The 22125-nt window shown below is 37.4% G+C and overlaps 1 protein-coding gene and 1 long non-coding RNA gene across 5 annotated transcripts in view; one reads left to right on the forward strand and one right to left on the reverse strand.

Annotated features, from left to right (window-relative positions):
- CUL3 (cullin 3) overlaps positions 1 to 22125 on the reverse strand; it is a 58912-nt gene that overhangs the window by 36253 nt on the left and 534 nt on the right. The window contains exons 1-2 of one of the 3 annotated variants that reach the window (XM_037406545.1): positions 6064 to 6082; positions 2593 to 2790 (exon numbers count right to left, since the gene is read on the reverse strand). In XM_037406545.1, the coding sequence (XP_037262442.1) occupies positions 2593 to 2790 (198 nt within the window). In that variant the 5' untranslated portion in view covers positions 6064 to 6082. Of the gene's footprint in view, positions 1 to 2592; positions 2791 to 5714; positions 5799 to 6063; positions 6083 to 22125 lie in introns of those variants that run through there. The other 2 variants (XM_037406544.1, XM_037406543.1) reach the window with 2 other exon arrangements.
- LOC119156588 lies at positions 5061 to 20778 on the forward strand. Of its 2 annotated transcripts, none has more exons than XR_005107217.1 (2): positions 5061 to 5273; positions 19033 to 20778. It is a non-coding gene; the product is annotated as an uncharacterized LOC119156588 (long non-coding RNA). The 2 variants fall into 2 exon arrangements; XR_005107216.1 differs by lacking the exon at positions 19033 to 20778 and adding an exon at positions 6714 to 9668.

The following is a 22125-nucleotide window of genomic DNA, read 5'->3' on the forward strand; positions in this document are numbered from 1 at the left end:
TGTTTCTTTCTAATGAAGATGCTGAGTAAACACAACTTTCATCTAGTAATTAAATAAGCATAAAGCATAAATATAACTCTTAAATTATGCCATGCCAAAAATAAAATCTTTCACTTTCCAAGCTTGAAAACTATTTGTAAAAACATATGAACAAATACATTGCCTCTACATAGTCTTTTCACCTATTCTCAATTAACCAGCATGACTGGAATACTACAGGAATCTGTTTTTTGCAGAAAGATAACGAGCATATACAGACAGCAAATGGCAATTCTGTTTCAAGGATTTCAGCAATTAAAAATTCGGCTTTGGCTCCTCAGAAGCACTTCTTGAACTGAGCGTAGTCGTTTACTAAAAATCTATTAATTTCTACACATTTTCATTTTGATAAGAGTTAACAGATTTCATGAACAACACCTCAGTTGGCAAAATCCCCCTCTTCTAAACTCTAGCATCCACCATTGATTCTCTGAATAGAAGTTTACAAAGACTTGTGATGAGAGCATTTATGTTAATTAGCTACTTAACATTTAACAGAACTACTCTTGGAAAGAGAGACTGAAAATACAAGATTCCTCTAAAATTTCTGTTATATAAAATGTGAAGTTAAACAAAACCTTCTTTTTATCTATCTTACAAGAAGTACTAATGGCACAATCATAAGATGCCATTACAGAACTGATCCTATTCTTAAGAAACAATGCACCATTTTTTCCGTACTTCCATCTATAACTGCCTCAAAGTAACAACATAAAGGAAACCATCAAAAAGGACAAGGAGTAGCTTTGAGCCTACAGGTATCATCTTTATTGCGCAGAACTTTTTGACATAAGTCAAATTTTCTTTTTTTTAAAAATCTTTTCCTGGGATTAATTTCTAGGACAGCATAATCAGACATTTGAATAATTGTATTTTTTTTTAACTTCACAGCATCTAACTAAAAAACCTCAGGAGTTAGCCTTTTCATTTAAAAAACTTTAGGTCATCTAACCAAATTGTGTGAGTGGGTAACAAAAATAATCACATTAAAGATCAGAATATTAGATCATTGGAGAAGTCTTTTGATTTTTTATTCTTTAAAGCATCAGATACAATATCATTAAGTGCCAGAAAGGCATTTCTCTACAATGGTATCTGTGTAACCCTCTCAGCCAGTGCAGCACCAGTACTAACTCACAGGATCTTCTGCTCTTCTGCCAGTTTACCAATATTAACACTTTAGAAATCTTATTTTTATGTATCAATAATTTTTATTATACAGAATCGCTAGGAACAAAGATAAGACACTTTCCTCAAACAAGGACAAACTAAAGCCCAGTAAGAATAAAAGTTTAATGTCATGATTATTAAGTACAGACTGTAAACACAGGCATATACAACAACAAAACACAAAAAACCTGAGCCATTTGCCACATTTTATATTAATAGTACAGATTATGAATGCAGAGATAATGAAAGAAGTGTTCAAGAGTCACAGATGTACTACAGTTATAGAATAGAGCCATTCATACAGGATGCTTCTTCTCACGCAAACAGTAAAAATACTCTATGCTTCTTTAGACCACACCTCTGAAAACTAAAAAGATTTTAGAAAAGAAAGAACACACTTCTCTGCCACAGCAGTCTCCAAGCATTATATAGACACAAACCTCCCATCTGCTAATTCAGCCAGAAGTAATCATCCAAGACACATGATGGTGTCTGACTTTCCTTTTGAAATGTATTAACAGGACAAAACCCCGATATTCCACCTGGACCCAGAGGCAGTCTCTTTTCAAAGATGGAGAGGTATGGATGTTACTGCAAGGAGTAAAGCATCTTCCCTAGACATAGGATTCTAATACTGCTAAATATTATCTGCACTCATAAAAAGTGAATTTTAACTTTTTTTTTTTCAATTATATACTCATTAATCAACCTTAAACTTTCCTCACAAAGACTGAAGAGGTGCTTTAACGGTTTAACAGAGATGAAGAGCCCTTTTTTCAGATGATACATCTTCAGAAGTAAGAACTTTATGAATGTCATTTTGACTGAATTACATTGTTTTGAAAAGGCTGAAATGATAGAATGCAGACTACTCGGGACTTCTGTTGCTGCTGAGCTCATGTTTCTCTACATTGTCTACTGCTTCTTTAAACAGCATAATCCCAGTACGACATTCTCATTAACTTGTGAACTAGTTCATTAGCCCATAACAAACAGGTTCTTACATCGGTATTTATTTTGTTTCACAGATGAAAAACTGACTGGAAAACAACCCAAAATTTATTCTGAGAAAGTCCCAAAATACCACAAATCTTTTTTTCAAAAATTCCCACTCTCAATAGTTATGCTTCAGCTAAAGTTGTTTCCTGTCACACACTTTTAAATACTTCCTGTGGTCCGCCCTCCATCAGTAATTTACAACAAACAGTATCCGGAATATGAAGTCATTTAAGCTTGATGTTAGCTCTAAGCTACCAATTTGAGGGTAGCAATACAATTTCAACACAAGACAACATAACATAGTGAAGGAATTTTTTCTGTCATTTAAATAACTATTCAGAATTCATATAAGACACTTCAATTTTAATTCAGAAAATTACATACCTTGTTTATTAGATGCTCAGTGACCACTTCTCTTAGCCCAGTATAGAGTTTTTCACCATGTTTATGCAACACCATTGTATATGCATTCCTATATAGCTCCTCAAAACTGAGACCACTATTGTTCTTACGCTGGATCTCTTGGATTGCATTTTTTAGAAGATCCCAAATGCTGTTCACATATTTCTCATCCATAGTCATCTGTAAAAATAAAACAACACATTATTGTTTGGAATCAAGAAAGACCGCTACAGAAAGTTATCTTTAGAAACAAGTCCAGGAGCAGTAATTGCTTCTGCCACATTTTCTTGATTCCACTATCACAAGGTTTCTCAAACTTTATCAGAAGAACAGTATTTATGAAACCAGTAGGCGTTTCAAGAAATACTTATGAAAATTATAATTGTAAAAGTTTAATGCTTTTCTCCTCCAGACCTGCAAATGCACAGAACAACTCCAGAGTCTGTGCAGGTAGGCAGACAGGTAATCGTGGCCATGAGTCTCTTCCTCCAGCATTAACAAAGACAGTCAGTTAACTTTCCTCCCATACCAACATGCTACTTAGCACCTCATAAATCATACAGCAACACCCATCTGCTTAACCATACCCCAAGTTGATTACTTGTACAATAAAAGATAATAATGCCTGAAACAGAGTTAGCAAACTCACTTAGTCATCTGCTTGAGCTAACTAGGTATTCTTTATTTACAGCAATGTACTAATGGCCAAAGAATTATGTGTCTACAATTTAAATATTTACAGGTGTTGTTGAAAACGCTCACAAACATCCAAAATAAACATCTGTATTGAACATACTTCCACTGCATAAATACGGTTAAATAATTGTGACAGGATATGCATCAAGCACTAAGCAGAATATGCATCCACTTGATCTTTTATTGAGAAACTAAATACTTCACTAAATGCATCAAATTGAAATGTTATTGCTGTCATTTTTGAGAAAGAAATTCCTGTAAGAAACAGTCTCAATAGCAAACCAACTTTTGTCCTCTACTGTCCAGTGCTTAATCAGTTTACAATTGTGCTTTATCAATGCAAAGGTGCTTCAAAATATGATGCTTTGGAGATAAAGCAGATTCAGGGATGGCAAATGAGTACAGCAACAAAATACCAGATGTCAGTATTGCTTAAAGTTTGTGACTTAGCTAAGTTTTATCACCCAACTGAAAAAAAACCCACCACTTTTTAATTGAACCAGGTTTAAAATGCATTGTTTAAAGTTTGGTTTCATATAGTTTATACAAAAAGGAACTGATCTAGTATTTGATATCTAAAGAAAAAGGCTGAAGAAAGGGAAAAAGCCACTACTCCCAGAATTACTGTGGAGAGAGAAAATAACCCCGAGTCTACCAATACTGTCAAAGCATCTTTGAAAATAAGATCTGAAAGTAGTAAAGACTGAAGAATAGTGGTATGACATTATAGAGGAAAATCATGACCAGCACTCGTCTATCCCTCTTCTTCCTCCCCTTCCACCCAGAAACCACTAAGTGAATAGAGGAAAGACATGGAAGACTAGATGTGCCTGCATTAGTAATCAACCACAAGAATCAGCAGAACTTTTTTCATTCAAAGTACATTTCTACGTGCAATTTCAAAATATCAAGTTTCTAGGCATTATTTATAAAAGTACACCTCATAATAAAGATAAGCCATTCAGTGCCTTGGGAGGAACTGAATTGCTGAACAAAATCAAAACAAGACACATCTTCCTCCATCCTCCTCATCTTGTGGCATTTTGGTTAAGTACAAAGATTTTAATGATAAAAATAATCCTGTCACTGCTTCTTCCACTCTCCTGATACCAGATCCATAAGCCTACTAATCTGTATGTGCCCAAAACTCACGTCACTGTATATCTAACACCAAAAAAACCCAAAAACCAAAACCACAAACACATTCAAAAATTCTTAGCTCCCTATCTCCCCAAACCTCAAAGTAACAGAAAAATGGTGGAACATTTTCCCTCTCACTTGGTTATTCTACTATGTATAATACTGAAAGGTCAGTTATTATCTTTTAATTTGCATTTGCTACATTGGTGCCTCTTCAGGGAAATTATTTTCTAAAGCCTTCCTGAACAAGCAATTTTACAAGTACTGATAATGAAGGCAACCATTTAGAATTGCGGACAGCAATCCAAGTAAAAGCTTTTCAGTTTTCCTTTTTTTTTTTTAAAAAAAAAAAGGTTTTGTTTTCAAACAAAGCATAGACTCAAACCAACACTTCCCAGAGCCTTTTTCTTCCCTTGCTAATCAAAAATCTCCCAGCCAACATGCCACATTTTTAATCTCAACTGCAATTTAATTGCTCACTGTATTAAAAAAAAAAAGTATGATCTGCATAAAACAGGCAAACCACCCGCTGCCAGTTTGAAGAGGTATTACAGCATTCTGGGTTGGTCAGCTGGTAAACATTTCTGTATGTTATAGATAAGCAGTACCTCTAGTAATCCAGATCTGTTCAAGGAAAAGCTAAAAGTGAACTGTGCAATTCTTATACTTGAATCCAAATGCTATATATATATAAAAAAAAAGAAACCAGGAATGTTTGTAACCTTATTTGCTCCGAACTCACTGAATACAAACATCAACACAGAGTTTTCCACCACTTAACAACTCACCACCAGCTGCTCTGGAAGCACAAGGAAGATCCATAAAAGGTAATTTTATAAGGAGTACACATTAGAAATAGTACTACGAAAACTTACTGCCTTTTAAGATTAAGCATGAAGGACTCTGCTTCTCGGTGCAGTTTCCTATTCTGCTACTGACTTAGATTTCTGAGGGTTTGTGGGAACAGGATTGTTCAAGTTACCTGGTATCAAGTTAGAAGAGTGCTATCTTCCAAAAAGATCTAGCATAGCTACCTTGTTTGCACCAGTGTTTTCTAACAAAGCAAAGACTCCTTATACTCTAAATAATGGCCACTCTCTTGGACAGTAAGTTCAACTAAAGTAAAGCTTTAACAAAAATTTATTATTTCCTTTCCACTGCTGAACAGTTGTTTAGCTTTTGAACAGAAGAGGTCTTCCTGCATGATTATCCTCAAAGTTACAGAAGAAATGCAATGACTACATCTACCCTTGGATTAATTAACTCACAGGTTCATCTCTTTTCATCTCCCTTCTTTAAGTCAGGCTTGGACGCAGATTTAAAACGCATCCACTTCCACAAATATGAATACAGAATCAAAGCCCAAATGTTTTTCCATGCTCATTTGCAGATTTCTTCTAATGGTTGTAATTTAAAAGTGAACTCCAGTTGTAATACAGTTGCTTTCTTTATGCCTTCTATTCCTGCAGATATAAGCAGAAACTAGATTACTGCTTCTGCTGGTGCTTTGGAAAAAAACCAAACCAAAACAAAACCCCAACCACCCGGGTTTAGAAAAGCTTTCAGAAGCAATAATAATAAAAAAATAATTTCAGCAGTGTTTACACACAGACTCACCAAGATAATACCAAGCAAGTGACCAAAGAGAGGAAATGTGTTAACCTACTCCAGTTTATCTGAACATTACCTTTCTTGGGGAATGGGAGAGAGATCAAGTCTGTTACTGGCAGAAGAGATAGCTGTTTGTAAGAATCTGCTAGTTGGAAAAATTCCAGAAACCGCTGCCCAAATGCTAATGATTCAAATATGCAGCTTGAACACAAAACATCTGAACTCGAAGTGTAGCAGAAGTACATCTTGAGGAAATAAGACTAAAGTATCAGTGTACATTAAAGTGCAATTGTTTCACCGAAGTCTGCAAAGGACTCAAAAGGTCCTTTATTCCACAGTACTGCCACAGTGCAGGATCAGGCACTTGCAGGCACTTTCTTTAACAATGTTTGTCTAACCTCTTAAAAGCTCCAAGACTGAGTAAACAATCACTGTCAGCAATCTATTGCTGTTACCACCTGAAGAGCATGACACCGCTAGGCACAGTCCTAAATACACTTCTCAGTCTCTCCCTCCCCCAGGCTTACACTGCAGACACCACCTCTTCTGAACAACTTTATCAGCCTTCCTTAAATCAAAAGGGGCAAACAGCTAAACTTTAGTAGTTTTGGTATTAACACATAACATCATACAAAGTATCATTCTCTCCCCTCTAGTCATGTAGTTCAAAGGAAACTGCAACATCCTGGGGAGGAACAACCCGCTGCATTAACACATGCTGGGGCCAACTACCCGGCCAGTCGCCTGGTAGAGAAGAACCTGGGGCTCTCCTTGGACATCAAGTTGAATGGGCCCTTGAGGCGAAGAAGGTTAATGGTATCCTGGGCTGCCTTCCGAGGAGTGTAGCCAGCAGGTCAAGAGCTCTACTCAGCACTGGTGAGACGGGTGGAGTACTGCATCCAGCTCTGGGCTCCCCAGTACAAGAGAGACATGGACATAATGGAGAGTGCAGTGAAGGGCCACCGAGATAACTGACTGGAGCACCTCTTGCATGACAAAAGACTGAGAGAGCCACCCCTCTTTGGCTTAGAGAAGCCTCAGGGGGATCAAATCAGTGTATATAAATACCTCGAGGAAGGGTGTACAGTAGAGGGAGCCAGGCTTCAGTGGAGCCCAGTGACAGGACCAGTGACAGTGGGCACAATCTGAAACACAGGAGATCCCTCTGAACACGAGGAGTAAGATTTTTATTTTTTTTAACAGTTAGGGTTACCAAGCACTGTCACAGGTTGCCCAGAGAGGTTATAGAGTCCCCATCCTTGGAGATGCTCAAAAGCTGTGTGGATACGGTCCTGAGCAACTGGCTCTAGGTGACCCTGCTTGAGCAGGGTGGTTGTACAAGATGAGCTCTGGAGGTGCCTTCCAACCTCAATCATTCTGTGCTTGGTAATACACATTACACCTGTATACCAAGGAAGCCAGAAAACCAGGGCTCCCTGACCAAGTGTGACCTATTAAAACTGCCAGTATCACTCTTCCAACTGAAATGTTTTGCAGGATAACAAAGGTGAGCAACAAAATGCTGCTTGTCACCAGTGGAACCAGACATTTGTTCCCCAGATTGTACCTACTACAAAGAACAACGCTAAAACTCCCAGATTCATGCAGAACATCAAACAGACCTACTGCTCGAAATCGAGATTACTTTGCACAAAATTAAAATACTTTTTGGTGTAATTTCCATTCTATACAGCTTACCCTTTACAACTGTCTCCTTTGTATGCAACTTCATTTCATATTCTTGTCAGTTGGTCATTTTGCCCTTAACTCTCAGAACTTGCTATTCTTACTTACATGAACATGCTTGAAGTACCATGAATTGTAGGAAAAGTTTACTTCTGTAACTGCTTAAGAACCTCCTGAATTCTTGACAGTTTACACCAGCTTACTTTTATCGGAAGTAGCTACTTAGTCTTCTTGAATAAGAGACGGTAAGAAAGAAGTGAGGAAGAGGTAATAGATGTCCTACAGAATCTCTGTAGGAGTATCCACAGAGGCGTACCAACCAACAGAAGCAGGAAGCACATGAACTAGTACTCACAGGACTAGTGACTAGACACAGCTTCTCATCCTTTTTGCACAAAGAGTTTCTGGACAAGTTCTATAAAGTTCTCACAAAGACCTCAAACCAAAACAGACCACTGTTAATCCTCAGAAATTTTAACATACTGTAAACACACTTGCAGGGTATTTTTACCTCAAAAAGTCACAAACATTACTATTCAATTTTTCTACAGACTAGCTGCAGAGCATTTATCACTATTCTACACACTACCAGGTGAAAGAGATCAATTTGGAAATTATTACTGCTCAGCAATGTTTCTCAAATTTTTCAAAAAACGCAACCATGACCTGCCTCATTCCTTTCCATGACACCCTTTAGGCCTAATACCCCAGAGCACTGGAGCAAGAACCGACTGAAATTACAAAATGCAAGTGTTTACGCTCTGCCCTGAAGGAAACAAGTGGATACTGACAATTAAAGTTACTTAGCAGCTCTGGGAGTAAACATCTGCATCTAGTGATTGCAGTCTGTTCTCACTCCACCATTTCCTATCCCTCAGCAGATAAAATGAGCAAGGGCTGACTGCTGCCACCTAAAACTGCCACCACAGGGGTCCTGACCCACAGTCCAAGAGGCAAGGAAGGCTGTCAAAACTAATAGTCTTCACTTTGATTTCAAGAAAGGGCATTCATCAAGGTGGTATTAAATAGCCTGTTACAGAATAACTCAGCATCCTTAGCCTGGATCCTTCATTCTGGGTGAAGTTTGGCTGAGGTTCTCCAGAAAAGAGCAAGAGCAGCACACTTCCTGCCTCAGAGATTAATCACTACTTGAATTTTTATAAACCCTTCCAATATTGTTAATTTAAAAGACAAGAATTTACAGTGACAGAGATATATTATCTAGTGTTTGCACCAAGAATATCTCTTGAAAAATGGCCTATTAATATATGGAACTACGGATCCTTCAACTACAGAGCTGATAAAATGTACTCTTGTTAATGACAAATGGAGAGCTCCATTTTCACATTTCTGAATTTTGAGATTTTCATCACTGTATAGCGATAAGCATATCTGGAAGAAGATGCATTGGCTACACCTCACTGCTGAAGAAACATCAGTATGTCACAAAGCAGACAACTCCACAACACACAAATAAAAGCAACCGATCTCTAAACTACCAAAACCACCAGGCACAAAATTCCTCAATAGCGTTATCTGAATAGATTGATTGTTACAGACCAAAAAACACTACTGTAAGCTAAGAGAAGGAGCATGAAGAAAGTAAGGGGCACCCTGACCTACTGCTGTTCTTCTGCAGCTTACTCAACTTTGGCTATCTGCTGAAAGAGTCACAGGGAAGTCACAGCAATGCGCTATCAAAACTGATCCTAGTAACTTGGCTTTTGCTCCTAGGTGACCTGTAACAACTGAAGATGTTGATCCAGTATTCCCCACATGTCCTAGGAGTGTCAGGAAATGCCTACTATAATATTTATTACACTCCCTCAGAGGGTGTGTATGGTGGTGGGGAAATCTATGCCTTTGTTTGCTTATGGCATCTGCCAGTTATCATTTACAACATTAAATGCTGACACCATTTTTAATATTTGTGTTTTATTCTTCATTCATGCCTTGACATCCAAGCCTCACACTTGTTTGGGTGGGCAACCTCTACACTAAGCCTCTTGAGATTCCTCCTGCAAGGAATATTCATGGCCTGCACCATGCTCCATTCCAGGCTCAGAAGATGAGCTGAGTAACCAGTGTGGAGAGTAATCTCATAAAGGCCAAGAGTAAAATCAACTCTAGCCTGACCCTCTGTAGAATAGGCAGGGCTCTATCACAACAAACAGTCAGTAGTAGAAATGCAAGAACTGCAGTATCCACCTTTCCTTCCCAGGCTGTCAGGCTTTACTCAGCAGAAGCAAGCAGAACACTCAATTAAATCAAAAAAGGAATCCTCTTTGTCAGTTGAAACACCCAAGAGCTGCAGGATTTTAGGCAAAACCCTTTCCTTCTCCATTTTGCTTAAATGGGTTCTGCAGCCACAAAAAGCTATTCTGCCAGCATGGAACAGAAGAGGTGTAAGTAGATTAAAACATAATTGCTCCTTAGAAGATGGGAGTTGAACCTCCTACATAATGATTGACAGATTTAGTCTACCTTCAAGGCATTGTCTTAGAGCACTGCTGAGCTCATCACAAAGTGCATGCTGCTTTGGGGTAGGGGCTTAAAGAGCAAGGGGTATGGTTGGTTAGTTTTGATAAGCTTTACAGCAAACTATAATATCCTCCAAGAACTTCCTTTCCTAGTAAGCTTAAAGCCCCGGAAAAACCAGATTTGCTCCTCCTCTCAAGAGGTAACATTTGTCTGCATTATAGGTAGACCTGACAGAAACTTTACCATCTAATAGCAATTTAACACTCTATATGCACAGTTTAAAACAAGTCTTTAACAGAAAATGTCCTACTGCAGCAACAGTTTTGACATGTATAGAAGATTGAACAAATCTGAAGAAAGATCAGAGACTCATTTCTCTTTCAATATTTTAGGAACCATTTCAGAAGAATGAGACTAATCCTGAACTGCTAACATACCTCAGTTTTTCTATATTTCAACTTCTATTTAATACAATTTCTTCATTTTTCCCAAATGCCCCTCCTCAACTTCAGTCTTGCAAATCTGTGGCACATAATATCCTGAAGGGCAAAAAAAATGAGAACAACAACTCTCCCAAACACCTATTTCATTTCAACTGTGACTAAGAACTGTGTAAAACTGAGCAGCCATCAGGTATTGAATAAACACAAGGCAAATAATAATCTAAACCTTTTTAATTTCTTTAAAAATGCAAAAACAATGGAAACAATCCGGAGAGGCAGACAACTAAATATAAACTGAAAGACAAAATGACACAGTGCTGATTCTGTGAACACAGATACCCATTTACAGACCTTCACACACCTTCCCAACACTAACTCATATTAAGTGTTTGTAACTACTAATGAGCAACTATAAGATGCTTCATATACATAAAGACTAAGGTCAACAGTCTTTCATAAAACAGTTTCACAGATATCCAACCTGTAAAAGACAACATATTTAGGCAGCAGTAACTAGCAGAAGCATAGCATGTAAGAGCACCTACTTCATTCAAAAAGAAGGTCCATGTGTATTCACTACTCTCTAATACCACTGAGACTCTCCAATTTGCCATTCTTTCAATTTTTCCATTAGAGATGCAGACTCTTGCTTGACACGTTTAAGTCTGGGGACAAGACCTATCAATCTCTTTCCTCTCCTGCAGGTCTGTTAAGTGCAGTCCACAAACTATGTTATACTGTGTATAAATGAACATATGGGTTCAATTTGCAATTTATGATGCTCAGCTTACAAACTGCACCTTCAAACAGTCACTTTCATTAATACAGATAAAAACAAAACTCTCATTAATACAGATAAAAGCAGAATATTACTTGTCTGAGTAAGGCAATGAAAAATGAATGATAGTTCACCAGCCTCATTTTTCATTCACTTACTGATATATATGCATTCACAGAAACCAATCTTTAAGGTTCTGCATAAAGGCTACATCAGTAAGTTAAGTAACAAAACAGGGTAACTGAAGTCAGTAAATACTGTATCTAAGATCATGTATAACAAGCTTATCTCTGCCTCTTACACACTTATCTGTCTTACTGGTTATTTCCCACAAGACCCAAACGCCTTGAAATACGCATGGCTTTAGTGAGCAATGACTTTAGGATGTTTTCCTCCAGCAGGGCTGGATACTGGAGAAAAACAAAGAAAAACAGACAAAAAATTAACTTCTTTTCAACATAAACTTTCAAAGACGCTACTAATTACACTAGGGACTTTATCCTAGAATTACACACATGCTTTGCCCAAAAAGGACAACAGAATAGTACTTAACTAAAAACTACAGAAATCCAAGTTTTTAAGTTACCTTCACCCCTGCCCTGCACCCCCCCACACCCCAGCATCTGCAGACAAATATAAATAAAAGCCTTTTCAAATACCAAAAGGCATTATCTGTAAACGAGTAAATCTCCCCCTACCATGGTACAACTTCTACCCACCTGCCATCAGGCTATGAGGCTTGTTTTAAAAAAGTTGTATTTAAAATATAACAATTAACTGGTTTGGTTTAAACTTCTAGAAGAACTGAATTGGTAAGAGGCTAAATATAGGAAGTTCTAGTTCAAAAGATAGTTGTCACTGCTATAGAATGGAAGTGCTTGTACAGCCAAAACAGTGACATTGCCTGTATTATTAAGCAAGGTTCTTTTAGAAACATTTAATGACATTTCTACAGCGCTCATTACTATAGTGCCTGAAAATGGAGGAGGATTATAAAACACCTATAATGAAACTACTTATTTCCTAAGAACACTGCAACTTAACAATAGTAAGGAAGAACCATCTATACTTCTGAAGCTTCTCTTACTAAATTGGAAACTGTTAAGAGCTGAAGTCTAGATTTAAGTTTACGATTTAAGAAGTCTGACCTTTCACGTTTAACTTTGCAAGGTATCAGAAGCATTTTCAGACATGAAATAAGTTTTTGGCTTGTTTCAGTAGTTGTCTTGATTGCTTAAGGGTACAAGTAACAGCTGGGGGTGGGGAGTGGGGGAAGTGTATCAGGTCAGGATCAGTTAACTCAAAAATCCATTCTAAATGAAACAGAGGAATAAATACAAAGCCTTGACACCAAAAATCTACCTACTTCCTCTCCCATGCCCAAAAGAATAAAAATTAATATTGGTATTTTGAAGACTAATGAGAAGTTCAGAGTCCTCTTGACTCACTTCAGAAGTAGCAATCCTAAAACAAGTTTCCTCAAATAAAAGTTATGGGGAAAAAAAATCTGAAAGGCTTGTGTAGCAGCAGGAAATCAATTCTTGAAAGAAATACAATCACTTTCAGGTTTCTATCCCAAAGTTGGTGTTAAAATATTTGAAGCTAATTAGAACAGCAGAAACGGAATGAAGAAGAGCTGAATTTCTGGGAGTGAATCATTTCTCTCATCTATTAGCAGGATCCTGGTGGTCTAGGTGGCACAGGGAGAGACAGACATTTCTGCACTTCAAGAACTCAGCTGTGTCCCTGTAGCTGTCAAACAGGCTCTTGTCAAAGGTGAAGCAGCAGACAGTGGAAACAGTGGCACAACATTTTTTTATAAACTACTGGGCACGCCTTTCCCATTTACAAACAAGGGCCAGATCCTAAAAATTTCACACAAGTCATTTAGCATTCCAGTGCAACAAAATCTTAGGACAGCCAAGGACATGTTTTTTCAAAACTTGAGGACTATGTGACTATGAGCAAACTGCAACAAAGTAAGTTCGACTGCAGATTTCCTCAAAGCAGCTCACCTGGGATAACTGGCCACGTGCAGGTTCTCACGCTGCAGTAGAACGAACGTGGCTCATTCCCCTTCCACTGGAATTACTTCCAATTTATTAAAGACTGAACAGCAGAAAGGGAAGTTGTTTGTTTGCTTATAACCTCACAAGATTTACTAGCAAAGATTAAAAGTTGCTGGAACTCTCAAATTTCAGTGGGATTTTGGTCCCTGGCTCTCAAACTCCTTTTGAAACCCAAGTGTGGGACTGCAACATTCCAGGTAACGTGCAGTAGGTTGTCTTGAAACTGCCGTAACAGATGATAGGTCACTGTCTGCAGAAGCCGCACTACTACATCCCAGCCTGCTACTGCTATCATTCCTAACTATAAGCCAACAGATTTTTTATTTATTTATTTTTTACCTGACTCAAAAGTGTTTAAAACTTTCGATGCAGTATGTCATGGTACTTCCATTACTTTTAAGACCATCATCCTAATGCTACAAAGTAGAAAGAAATAGCATTAATTTAATAAGAGGCAAATTCATGGGTTTTTTTGGCAGATCTTTTCTAGTGATGACTTGTATAATATTAACATTATAATGCCGGAATAATATGTGCCTCAATCTCAGTTAAGAACTGTCAAGGGGAAGAGCAATGCTGTACTGCACATCTGTACCTTCTGTGGAAGGCACGGAGTCTCCTCACTAGTATCATCTCTCCAAGTGAAAAAAATCCTTTAGTTCATTAACTTCCCCACCCCAATGTCCTGGAATCAGAAAGCTTCCCTGAACCACAGATGACCCATTCTTTGCCCACTCAACTTCAGTGCAAATCCCGCAAGAATTATTTCTGGTTTGGTTTTGGGTTTGGTTTTTTTTTTTCCTTCAATTAACCTGCAAGTAGGTCAATATTTTACAAATGTTCAAAAATCAACACTATTTAAAGAGAAAATCTATGAAATGCTTATCAGATTATCTAGACTGTAGACACATTTCCTGAAGCTATTTCAAAACAAGGAATACAATGAACAATTTACAGGGGGATGAAGGAATAAAGGGGGAGTGGGGGTGGCGCAGAAGGGTCTTCAGAGGTTTTGGGGGCTTGATGACAACTCCTCCTCCATAATAACAGCATATCAAATTGAGAACTTGTAAATAAAAGATTAAATTTTATGGTAGACAGAGGCCAATAAAGGATAATCTTTTTTTCTCAGCTTACTTCATGGAGGGGATGGAAGATACACTTAATAAATCACTTACACATTTACAAATAATCAATACCACTGTATGCTGACAAGAACCTTTCTCTGGGGGATTTTTGCACCATACAGTGAATACACCATGATCAGATGCACAAATCAGCAGTGCCTGGAAGAACAAGACCATCACTAAAATGACTGCAACAGAAAAAAATAAATCCAGAGCTACACAGGAAGATTATATCCACACCTATAACATAAAAAAAAAAATAGATCCACTCAGATGCTACCAACATTTTAAAACCAAAATTAGTGTGAAAGTAAAAAGAAAGTTATTTATTTCAATAAAGATTCTTCACATGCAAAAAGTAAGGAACAGACACGCACAGCATGTACTCTCAGACCACAGGTAGTAGAAGAAATGAACATTACGAATTTTTGATGATATAAGCTAGTCCAGTTTTATAACATTCATATGTATAATCTAAATTATTATTGTCTTCATTTATGTTTATTCTCATTAGTAGTAAACCAAAAATTGGCATTTCCACAAATGCTCCTCATCCATAATCATAAACAAATAAAGCAAGTATCTGCATACATTTTGCATACTATTATACCTTATTTAAATTACAAGCAAGACAGCTTCAGCCCTCAGACACTAATTTTATGCACAACTAATTGAAGAACCTAAGCAACTCCACAGCAAGCACCATCCAAATGTAAATGTTTATTACAGTTTTGTCCTCCTTGTTGTACTCTGGTATTAAACACACTTTTTTCCTTCCCTAAAATGCACATGTTAAAAATGCAGATGTAGAAGTTCTTTTATGTCATCTAACAGCATTCTGCCAATATGCTAGTACTTGCACCTTCACAAAAGAACCATTTGTGATTTAAAAATTCTACCGGCTTTAACTGAACTTCAGAAAAATAAAACAACCATGATAAAAAGTATGGTTGGCCATGCTAGTTTTCTACTACAATACTTTCGTACTTGTTTCCACAAAAAACTGACTCAGGATGAGAAATATGAGCTCCCCACTTCTCAAGAGTTGGTTTTCCACATGTACCTACTAGAAATCAAAGATCCAGTGATCATACACACAAGGTCAGGAACATATTTTGGACTGTAACAGAATCACTGTGCATTTTATGAATGGACTCGACCAAATTTATCTCAAGATCTGTCCCAGTCATACCACAAAATGTTTTCACCACATACAGAGATTACCAGACACTGCAGATCAGTCATGGTGATGAAAATTCAAAAGCACCTGCACTAAGACTACATGTCCCACAGATCAAAGCCAAAGACTTCAGAATACGTATTTGAAATTCTGAGCAATGTTGCCACTTATGCTGTTTTTACCTGCCCAGAAGAAATTAAAAGAAGAAACATCTTGAAAAGTTGTAATAATTTTTCTGGAAAAAAACTTCAATTTTTTTATGTTACTATTATTATAACTCATGTAGAACACCAAAAACTCTTGATCAGTTTTACAGCAACCCTGATAAAGCCCCTTTACCTACCACTACCAAGGAAAAAAAACCAGTAAATCCTGTTTAATAATGTACTACTATACAACACAAGAATGAGGGGGTGAAGAAACATACCCAGCCACATGGAAAAACTCAGACTGAATTAGCCAGTATAAAAATATTAACAGAATCCTAGTGCTGTTACTTTATACTCTTGCACAAAAATCAAGCAAATTTTAAATACAGGTACTGCAAACAGCAGTACACTTTCCAGTGCCATGCAGAGGCACCTACTCAATTCAAACTGGAAAAATGACTGCTCAGAACTGAGGACCCAACTAACACGGAAAACCAAGAAAATTTGCAACTGAAGCCTGAACATCTACATAGCTCAGAAATTCTAATGAGATTAGGTTAGACCACAACTAAAACATAATATGTACACTGTGTTATAAAAACCCAACCAAACAAAAAACCACCTACAACTACTCAAAGTCTATCCTGGAATTAGTGTTATCATCTCTTAAAAATTCTAAATGTAGTATTAGGGCATTCAGTCTGCTCATAATATTTCATTAAAAAAAACCCAGATCTGTGAAAACTGGAAGACCTTTGTAAGATTAACTGTCCAGTAAACAGCCAGTATTTCTGTATTTTTCTGTAACTGACACCAAAACAACTCCTTCTTTTGAATAAGATAAGCAGTGTTTTAGTTCTTTGGTTTGTTTTATTTCTAGGTTTTAAACCTACTAGAATTTTAGTTGTGAACATTATTGCTGCTGTATATACTATATGGGTTAATAGCTAAGATTGCTTTATATTTTCAAACCTACTTTTATAAAAGTATCAAGATTTACAAAGACAAACATGTAAAAACTTAAGTTAACCAGGTGGTCCTGCAGCACTCAGTGGGTTTACATGATTTTAATCAGAGATGAAAAAGCCTACAATTCTATCCTCATCCCACCCACCATGCCTCTCCAGTCACTCACTAATACAGCATACATACTCCAAGGGTTATAAGCCAAAACAGAAATACGTATATTGCCTACAGAACCTGAACGCTGAAATATTTAAATACAATTAAATGTGTTTTCTAGGGTCTATCTGTTGTAAGATGCTCAGGTAAGACACAAAATTTACATCAACTACTTGAATTGATAGATCTACACATTACAGGTTGAAGTATAAATTTAACAAACCTCATCTCAACTTGCATCATCAGTTCCCCAAGATTCAAAACAGACCACAGAAGCAGCCAGCATTCTGAGAGAAAAAAAAAAAAAAAAAGCCTTCTGCCTACATAAAGCCTAAAACAAGTGGCTGTTACAGCTCAGGAGAAAGGAGCAGGGGCAATGAAAATAGAAGTCTTAATACTTTCTCACAGAAGAGCTGAAGCCATTTACTTCAGGTTTACAGAAGTTTATTTGAGGAAGAAGTATCATCAATTGATAAATGGGGTTGAAAGAAGTAAAACGCTGTCTGCCTTTTTGCATAAGACTGGATGAAATGATAATTTTCTGGGGCACAAGTACTGCTGATAATATGATTCAGTGAAGCTTTTTCATATATATATATATATACACACACATACACGCACTTGAAAGATTCATTCTATTACAAGTGCATGTGTAGGATCTCTCTAAACGCTTTCCAGAATTCATAATGTAACTATATAATACTGATCCACTGGAATAGTTCTGAGAACTGGCAATTCTGGCATATGCTCTGAAGAGGAAAGATATCTCTGCAGGAAATGAAAATGATTACAAGCACTCAAAAAACCACCCAAATACCCAACTATGAAGATCAAATCCAATAACCTACATCAGGTCATGCTGGTTTCCAGAAAGATCTCACCAACCAATTTTACGGTGACAACTGACATATTGCAACGAGAGAAGGATGAGTTCTTGCAAAAACGTTCACTCAACACAGCTTAACATGACTTGTACGAATTTTGAAAATTAGTTCTCAAATACTATTTAATTTCTGTAGAAATGTGCATTTTTTACTTGGTACCACTTTTTCATCAAAACACATTTAGCGCTACTGTTTTCCACTAACTAAAGTCACAGCAGAACAGTTCACAATACATTTTCAGGGAAACGTGATTTATACATGCTAGCTTGCTGTTACAAACATCACATCTCTCCAAAAGTTTGAAGTACAAATCTAGCATTCTTTGGCACCACTTTTCACAAATCAACTAAATTTTAAAATTAGATTTGCTGCAAGCTTGTTTGAGAGCTTTTAAAGTATTCCTTTAGCCAGCAGTAATGGGCTCACTGAGAGTTAAGCAATGAGAGCCAGTCTGAGACCCTGAAAGTACTTCAAACCAGGGTAAGGAAGAAAACCACCACAATCCTTCTCCAAAACAAGTGCAATTAATTCATGTCTTGTAGAAGTATCATCCTTGCATTTTTGCATAACACACATACTGTGTATCAGCAAAAATACTACTGCACTCCTCAAATGATTTAAAAACTTATAAACTATATCCAACAGAAATCACTGACAATACTGAGATTTCAGAAATTTTTGGGTTTTTTTAGTGTCCAAATACAACATATTCCTATTTGTTGTGTTGTGCATGAATTTGAAACAAGAAATTTTAAAGACTGCTTAAGAAAAACTACGCTCACTCAAAAGCCCTCTTACACTATTTCACTTCTTGCTTTAACTACTCTAACACTCAAATAATAACTCAAAATGCTATCTAGATAGACCTTACATAAATACAGAGCAACTATGTATTAGGAAGGCATTAAAAGTACCATAAGCGGTTATTGAAAGTAGCACAATGGAAGTCTTCTACAGCTGTAAGTAAGGCTACTTAACTCCACAAGCTTAAGCTCATCAGTTTCTCTACTGAACATACGATAAACTTTCACTAAAAATTTCCATTATTCTTTCTAGATTTGAAAAAACGCCCACTCAAGTCTGAAGTCTCAAAAAAGAATGCATCCTCATCTGGACTACTTCTGATACAATGATTATCACCATCTTCAATTCAAGCCCAACAAGAGAACACAGGAAACATTTTTTTAGTAAGCTAAATTTTCAAATTAGGAAAAGAAATGCATTTTTTTCTCTACTGTGAACAGAAGAATGGATTAAATGTACAGAAAATTACTTTCCTCAATTACTTTTGCTTAGTCTACAACCCACTTCAGCAAAACAGTATGCCTTGTACTCAAAGTCATCGCCCTTGAGGTAAGAAAAAACACATCAAGGCACATAACAGGAGCTAGCAAGTATGAATGGACACTTGGGATGACAGATAATCTGCTGCCAATTAGAAAAAAATAATAAAGAAGGGATCTAGAATAAAAATAATTCCAAAACATTAAGATCTCTTGGTACAACACTGGTAGTTTTCAAATGTTTTGGTCAATTTCTACTTAAATTCTAGTAAGGAAGAAAAAGAAGAAACTTTGAAGTAGTAGTAGTATTTTGCAAATTACTATTTCTCCTTTCCTTTACCTACTGTAAAATACAACAACAGAAATTTCAAAAATATTATGAAAAATAGAAAATATTAAAGAGACAGAACCTACATGGATGGGTTACCATAATATTGTGACGTTACAGGAACCTTACCTCTCCGATTTGGCTATTTCTAGTTTAATATAATAGTAAATTGCTACATCCATGCAAGAAGCCAACTTATCTAAGCCAGGTAGACCTGCTAAGGAAAGACAATCAATAAGACGACAAATTGAAGCAGCCTACAAAGTCACCTCTGGAAGCACTTTTAATTCAGAACTGAAAAGCAGAACCACCAAATTTGAGATAAAAGAACGAAGATCAGTAGCTGAAGTACGAACAGTACATTTTCTAAATATAGACTCTATCCCACACACAAATGCAACCTCATTGACATGAATAATCCCACTGGCAGTCACTGGCTCTATTTGCAGGACCAAAGCTATACAACCACTCAGGCCTCCACAAATTTTGCGTTAAGATTTTTGTACAAACTACAGCTATTGCCTTCTGCAATTATGACTGAGAAAACCCTCCAAATCTCTCAACCAAGTACATGCTTCTTTTCTATAAACAACTTTATCAACAGGATTGTCAACAAATTGTCTTAGAAAAGAAAGTATGTTCAAGGGAACACCTGAAAAATTGCTGCCAACAGATGTCATCGAACATATAAGATCTGTAGGCCTTGATGGCTATTATTGAATTATTTTAGGGAGTGCTGCGGTTTAACCAGGAGAAGGTAATTTTTAGACTTTTTAAAACTTTTAACCTGGACATTCCTTAAGCAACTGAAAAGAAAGACAATGCTAGCAAAAGCAGTTTCAGAAGAAAAAAACCTGATGACAATATTCATGTAAGAGCAGGGCTCTGTGTGAGTAGAATTCAACCCCCAAACTGACTTCATATGCTCATTTACAAAGGTGGTGAAAAAAGTAAAAAAAAAAAAAAAAAAAAAAAAAAGAAGAGTAAAGTTTACCCCATTGTTAAGTCTGCCTTTGTTGACTGACCCATATCTACATATTCATGGTTGGAATACATGAATCTGTTTACCAAATTAAAAGACTGCTATATTTCTGGCGTAGTTTGTTATAAAACATACATGCTGTATATGTAATGTTTTATTTTTGTACAAGTTTTCCTATTACTTATTAGTAAAGCCCTGGCCATGCTGCAGTAAGTCTTTTTCTTTATTCCTACAATCCAAGACGTCCTAACAAAACTTACATTCTTGAAAAAGGTTGTATAAAGAAATAAATACAATTTGGAGATCAAAAACCTTTCATCAGCTAAAATTCATAATTTCATAGCCCACTTTCTTCTTTTGACTTTTACCACTAAATGCAACTGTCAATGATTAAAAGAAAGAGGAAAACAGCATAAATCAGATTGCTACGATTAAGTCAGCTTTTGCTATGATTAAGTCAGCTTTCGAGAATATAAAGAATTCTCTAATTTCACCAGCGAGAGTTTTGATGAAGCATATATATTGATATATCCCTTGTCAGTGAAATACGATAAACAGGTATGTCCAGTTTCTCGTAAAGGCAAGGCACATTAGTTCTACACTACTGGCTACTGGGATCAGATGTAGCATCAAAAAGTTAACACTAAACCTTAAATGCCAGTGACTCAACTAGGTATCTTGCTTTTTAACGTACACACCAATGAACACATACACATTTCCTGGCCATCCTCTGGCAGGCTGAAGCTTTTCTATTTCTCCCCTTCCTCAACATCATTAATAGTACTGTAGTTGTTATTCTGCTGTAAGCTTTAATTGAACCAACTGTCAAAACACAACAAGCTTTACAGCAGTTTAAATTAATAATCTGGCTCATTCCCTTCTGTAAGTCAAAGGGATGGTATGCTCATGGTTCTACCAAACACGCATGAAAGTTACCTATGTCAACATGCTTATAGTAACATCTTCTCAACAGCTGGCATTATGCCACCTAAATCCTACAATCATACGACTTATAGCCTCTTTCACGGAGCAGGGAGTGAAATACATTCACCAAGAGGAAACTCTCCAGAAGACATAAATAAATACCGCCCCCCACACACACAAGGCTTAGCTAATTTTGTTTTGATGTAGGCGTATAACCTCCGACTCCTTCTTTGAGGCCTTTTCCTTGAAAACAAAGAAACCAGCCCCCCCTCCTCCCGATGCCGTACGTGGATTTTCATAATTGATTTGCTTGACTGATGAGGGAGACGATAATCGCGGGGACCAGTTCCTCCACCTCCCACTCGCCGCACGGCAGGTAGCACCGCTCCCCCGGGATGCGGCTCCCGCACGTCCCCGTGTGCCCCCCCCAACGCCGTAGACACACACACACCCCTTCGCCCCCCGCCATTCGCACGGGGGTGCCCGGGGCCGCCGGCCGGCTGACAGCTCCCCCCGTACCGCTCGCACCCGCCGCCCCCTGCCAGGCCGCCTCTGCCCGGGGCCGGCCCGCCCGGTCGCCCCGCGGGCCCGGGCACACGGCGCGGCTGACAGGGCGGTGAGGCCGCGGGGCC

This window comes from Falco rusticolus, chromosome 13 (genome assembly GCF_015220075.1).
Source record: "Falco rusticolus isolate bFalRus1 chromosome 13, bFalRus1.pri, whole genome shotgun sequence".
NCBI classification, from domain to species: Eukaryota; Metazoa; Chordata; class Aves; order Falconiformes; family Falconidae; genus Falco; species Falco rusticolus.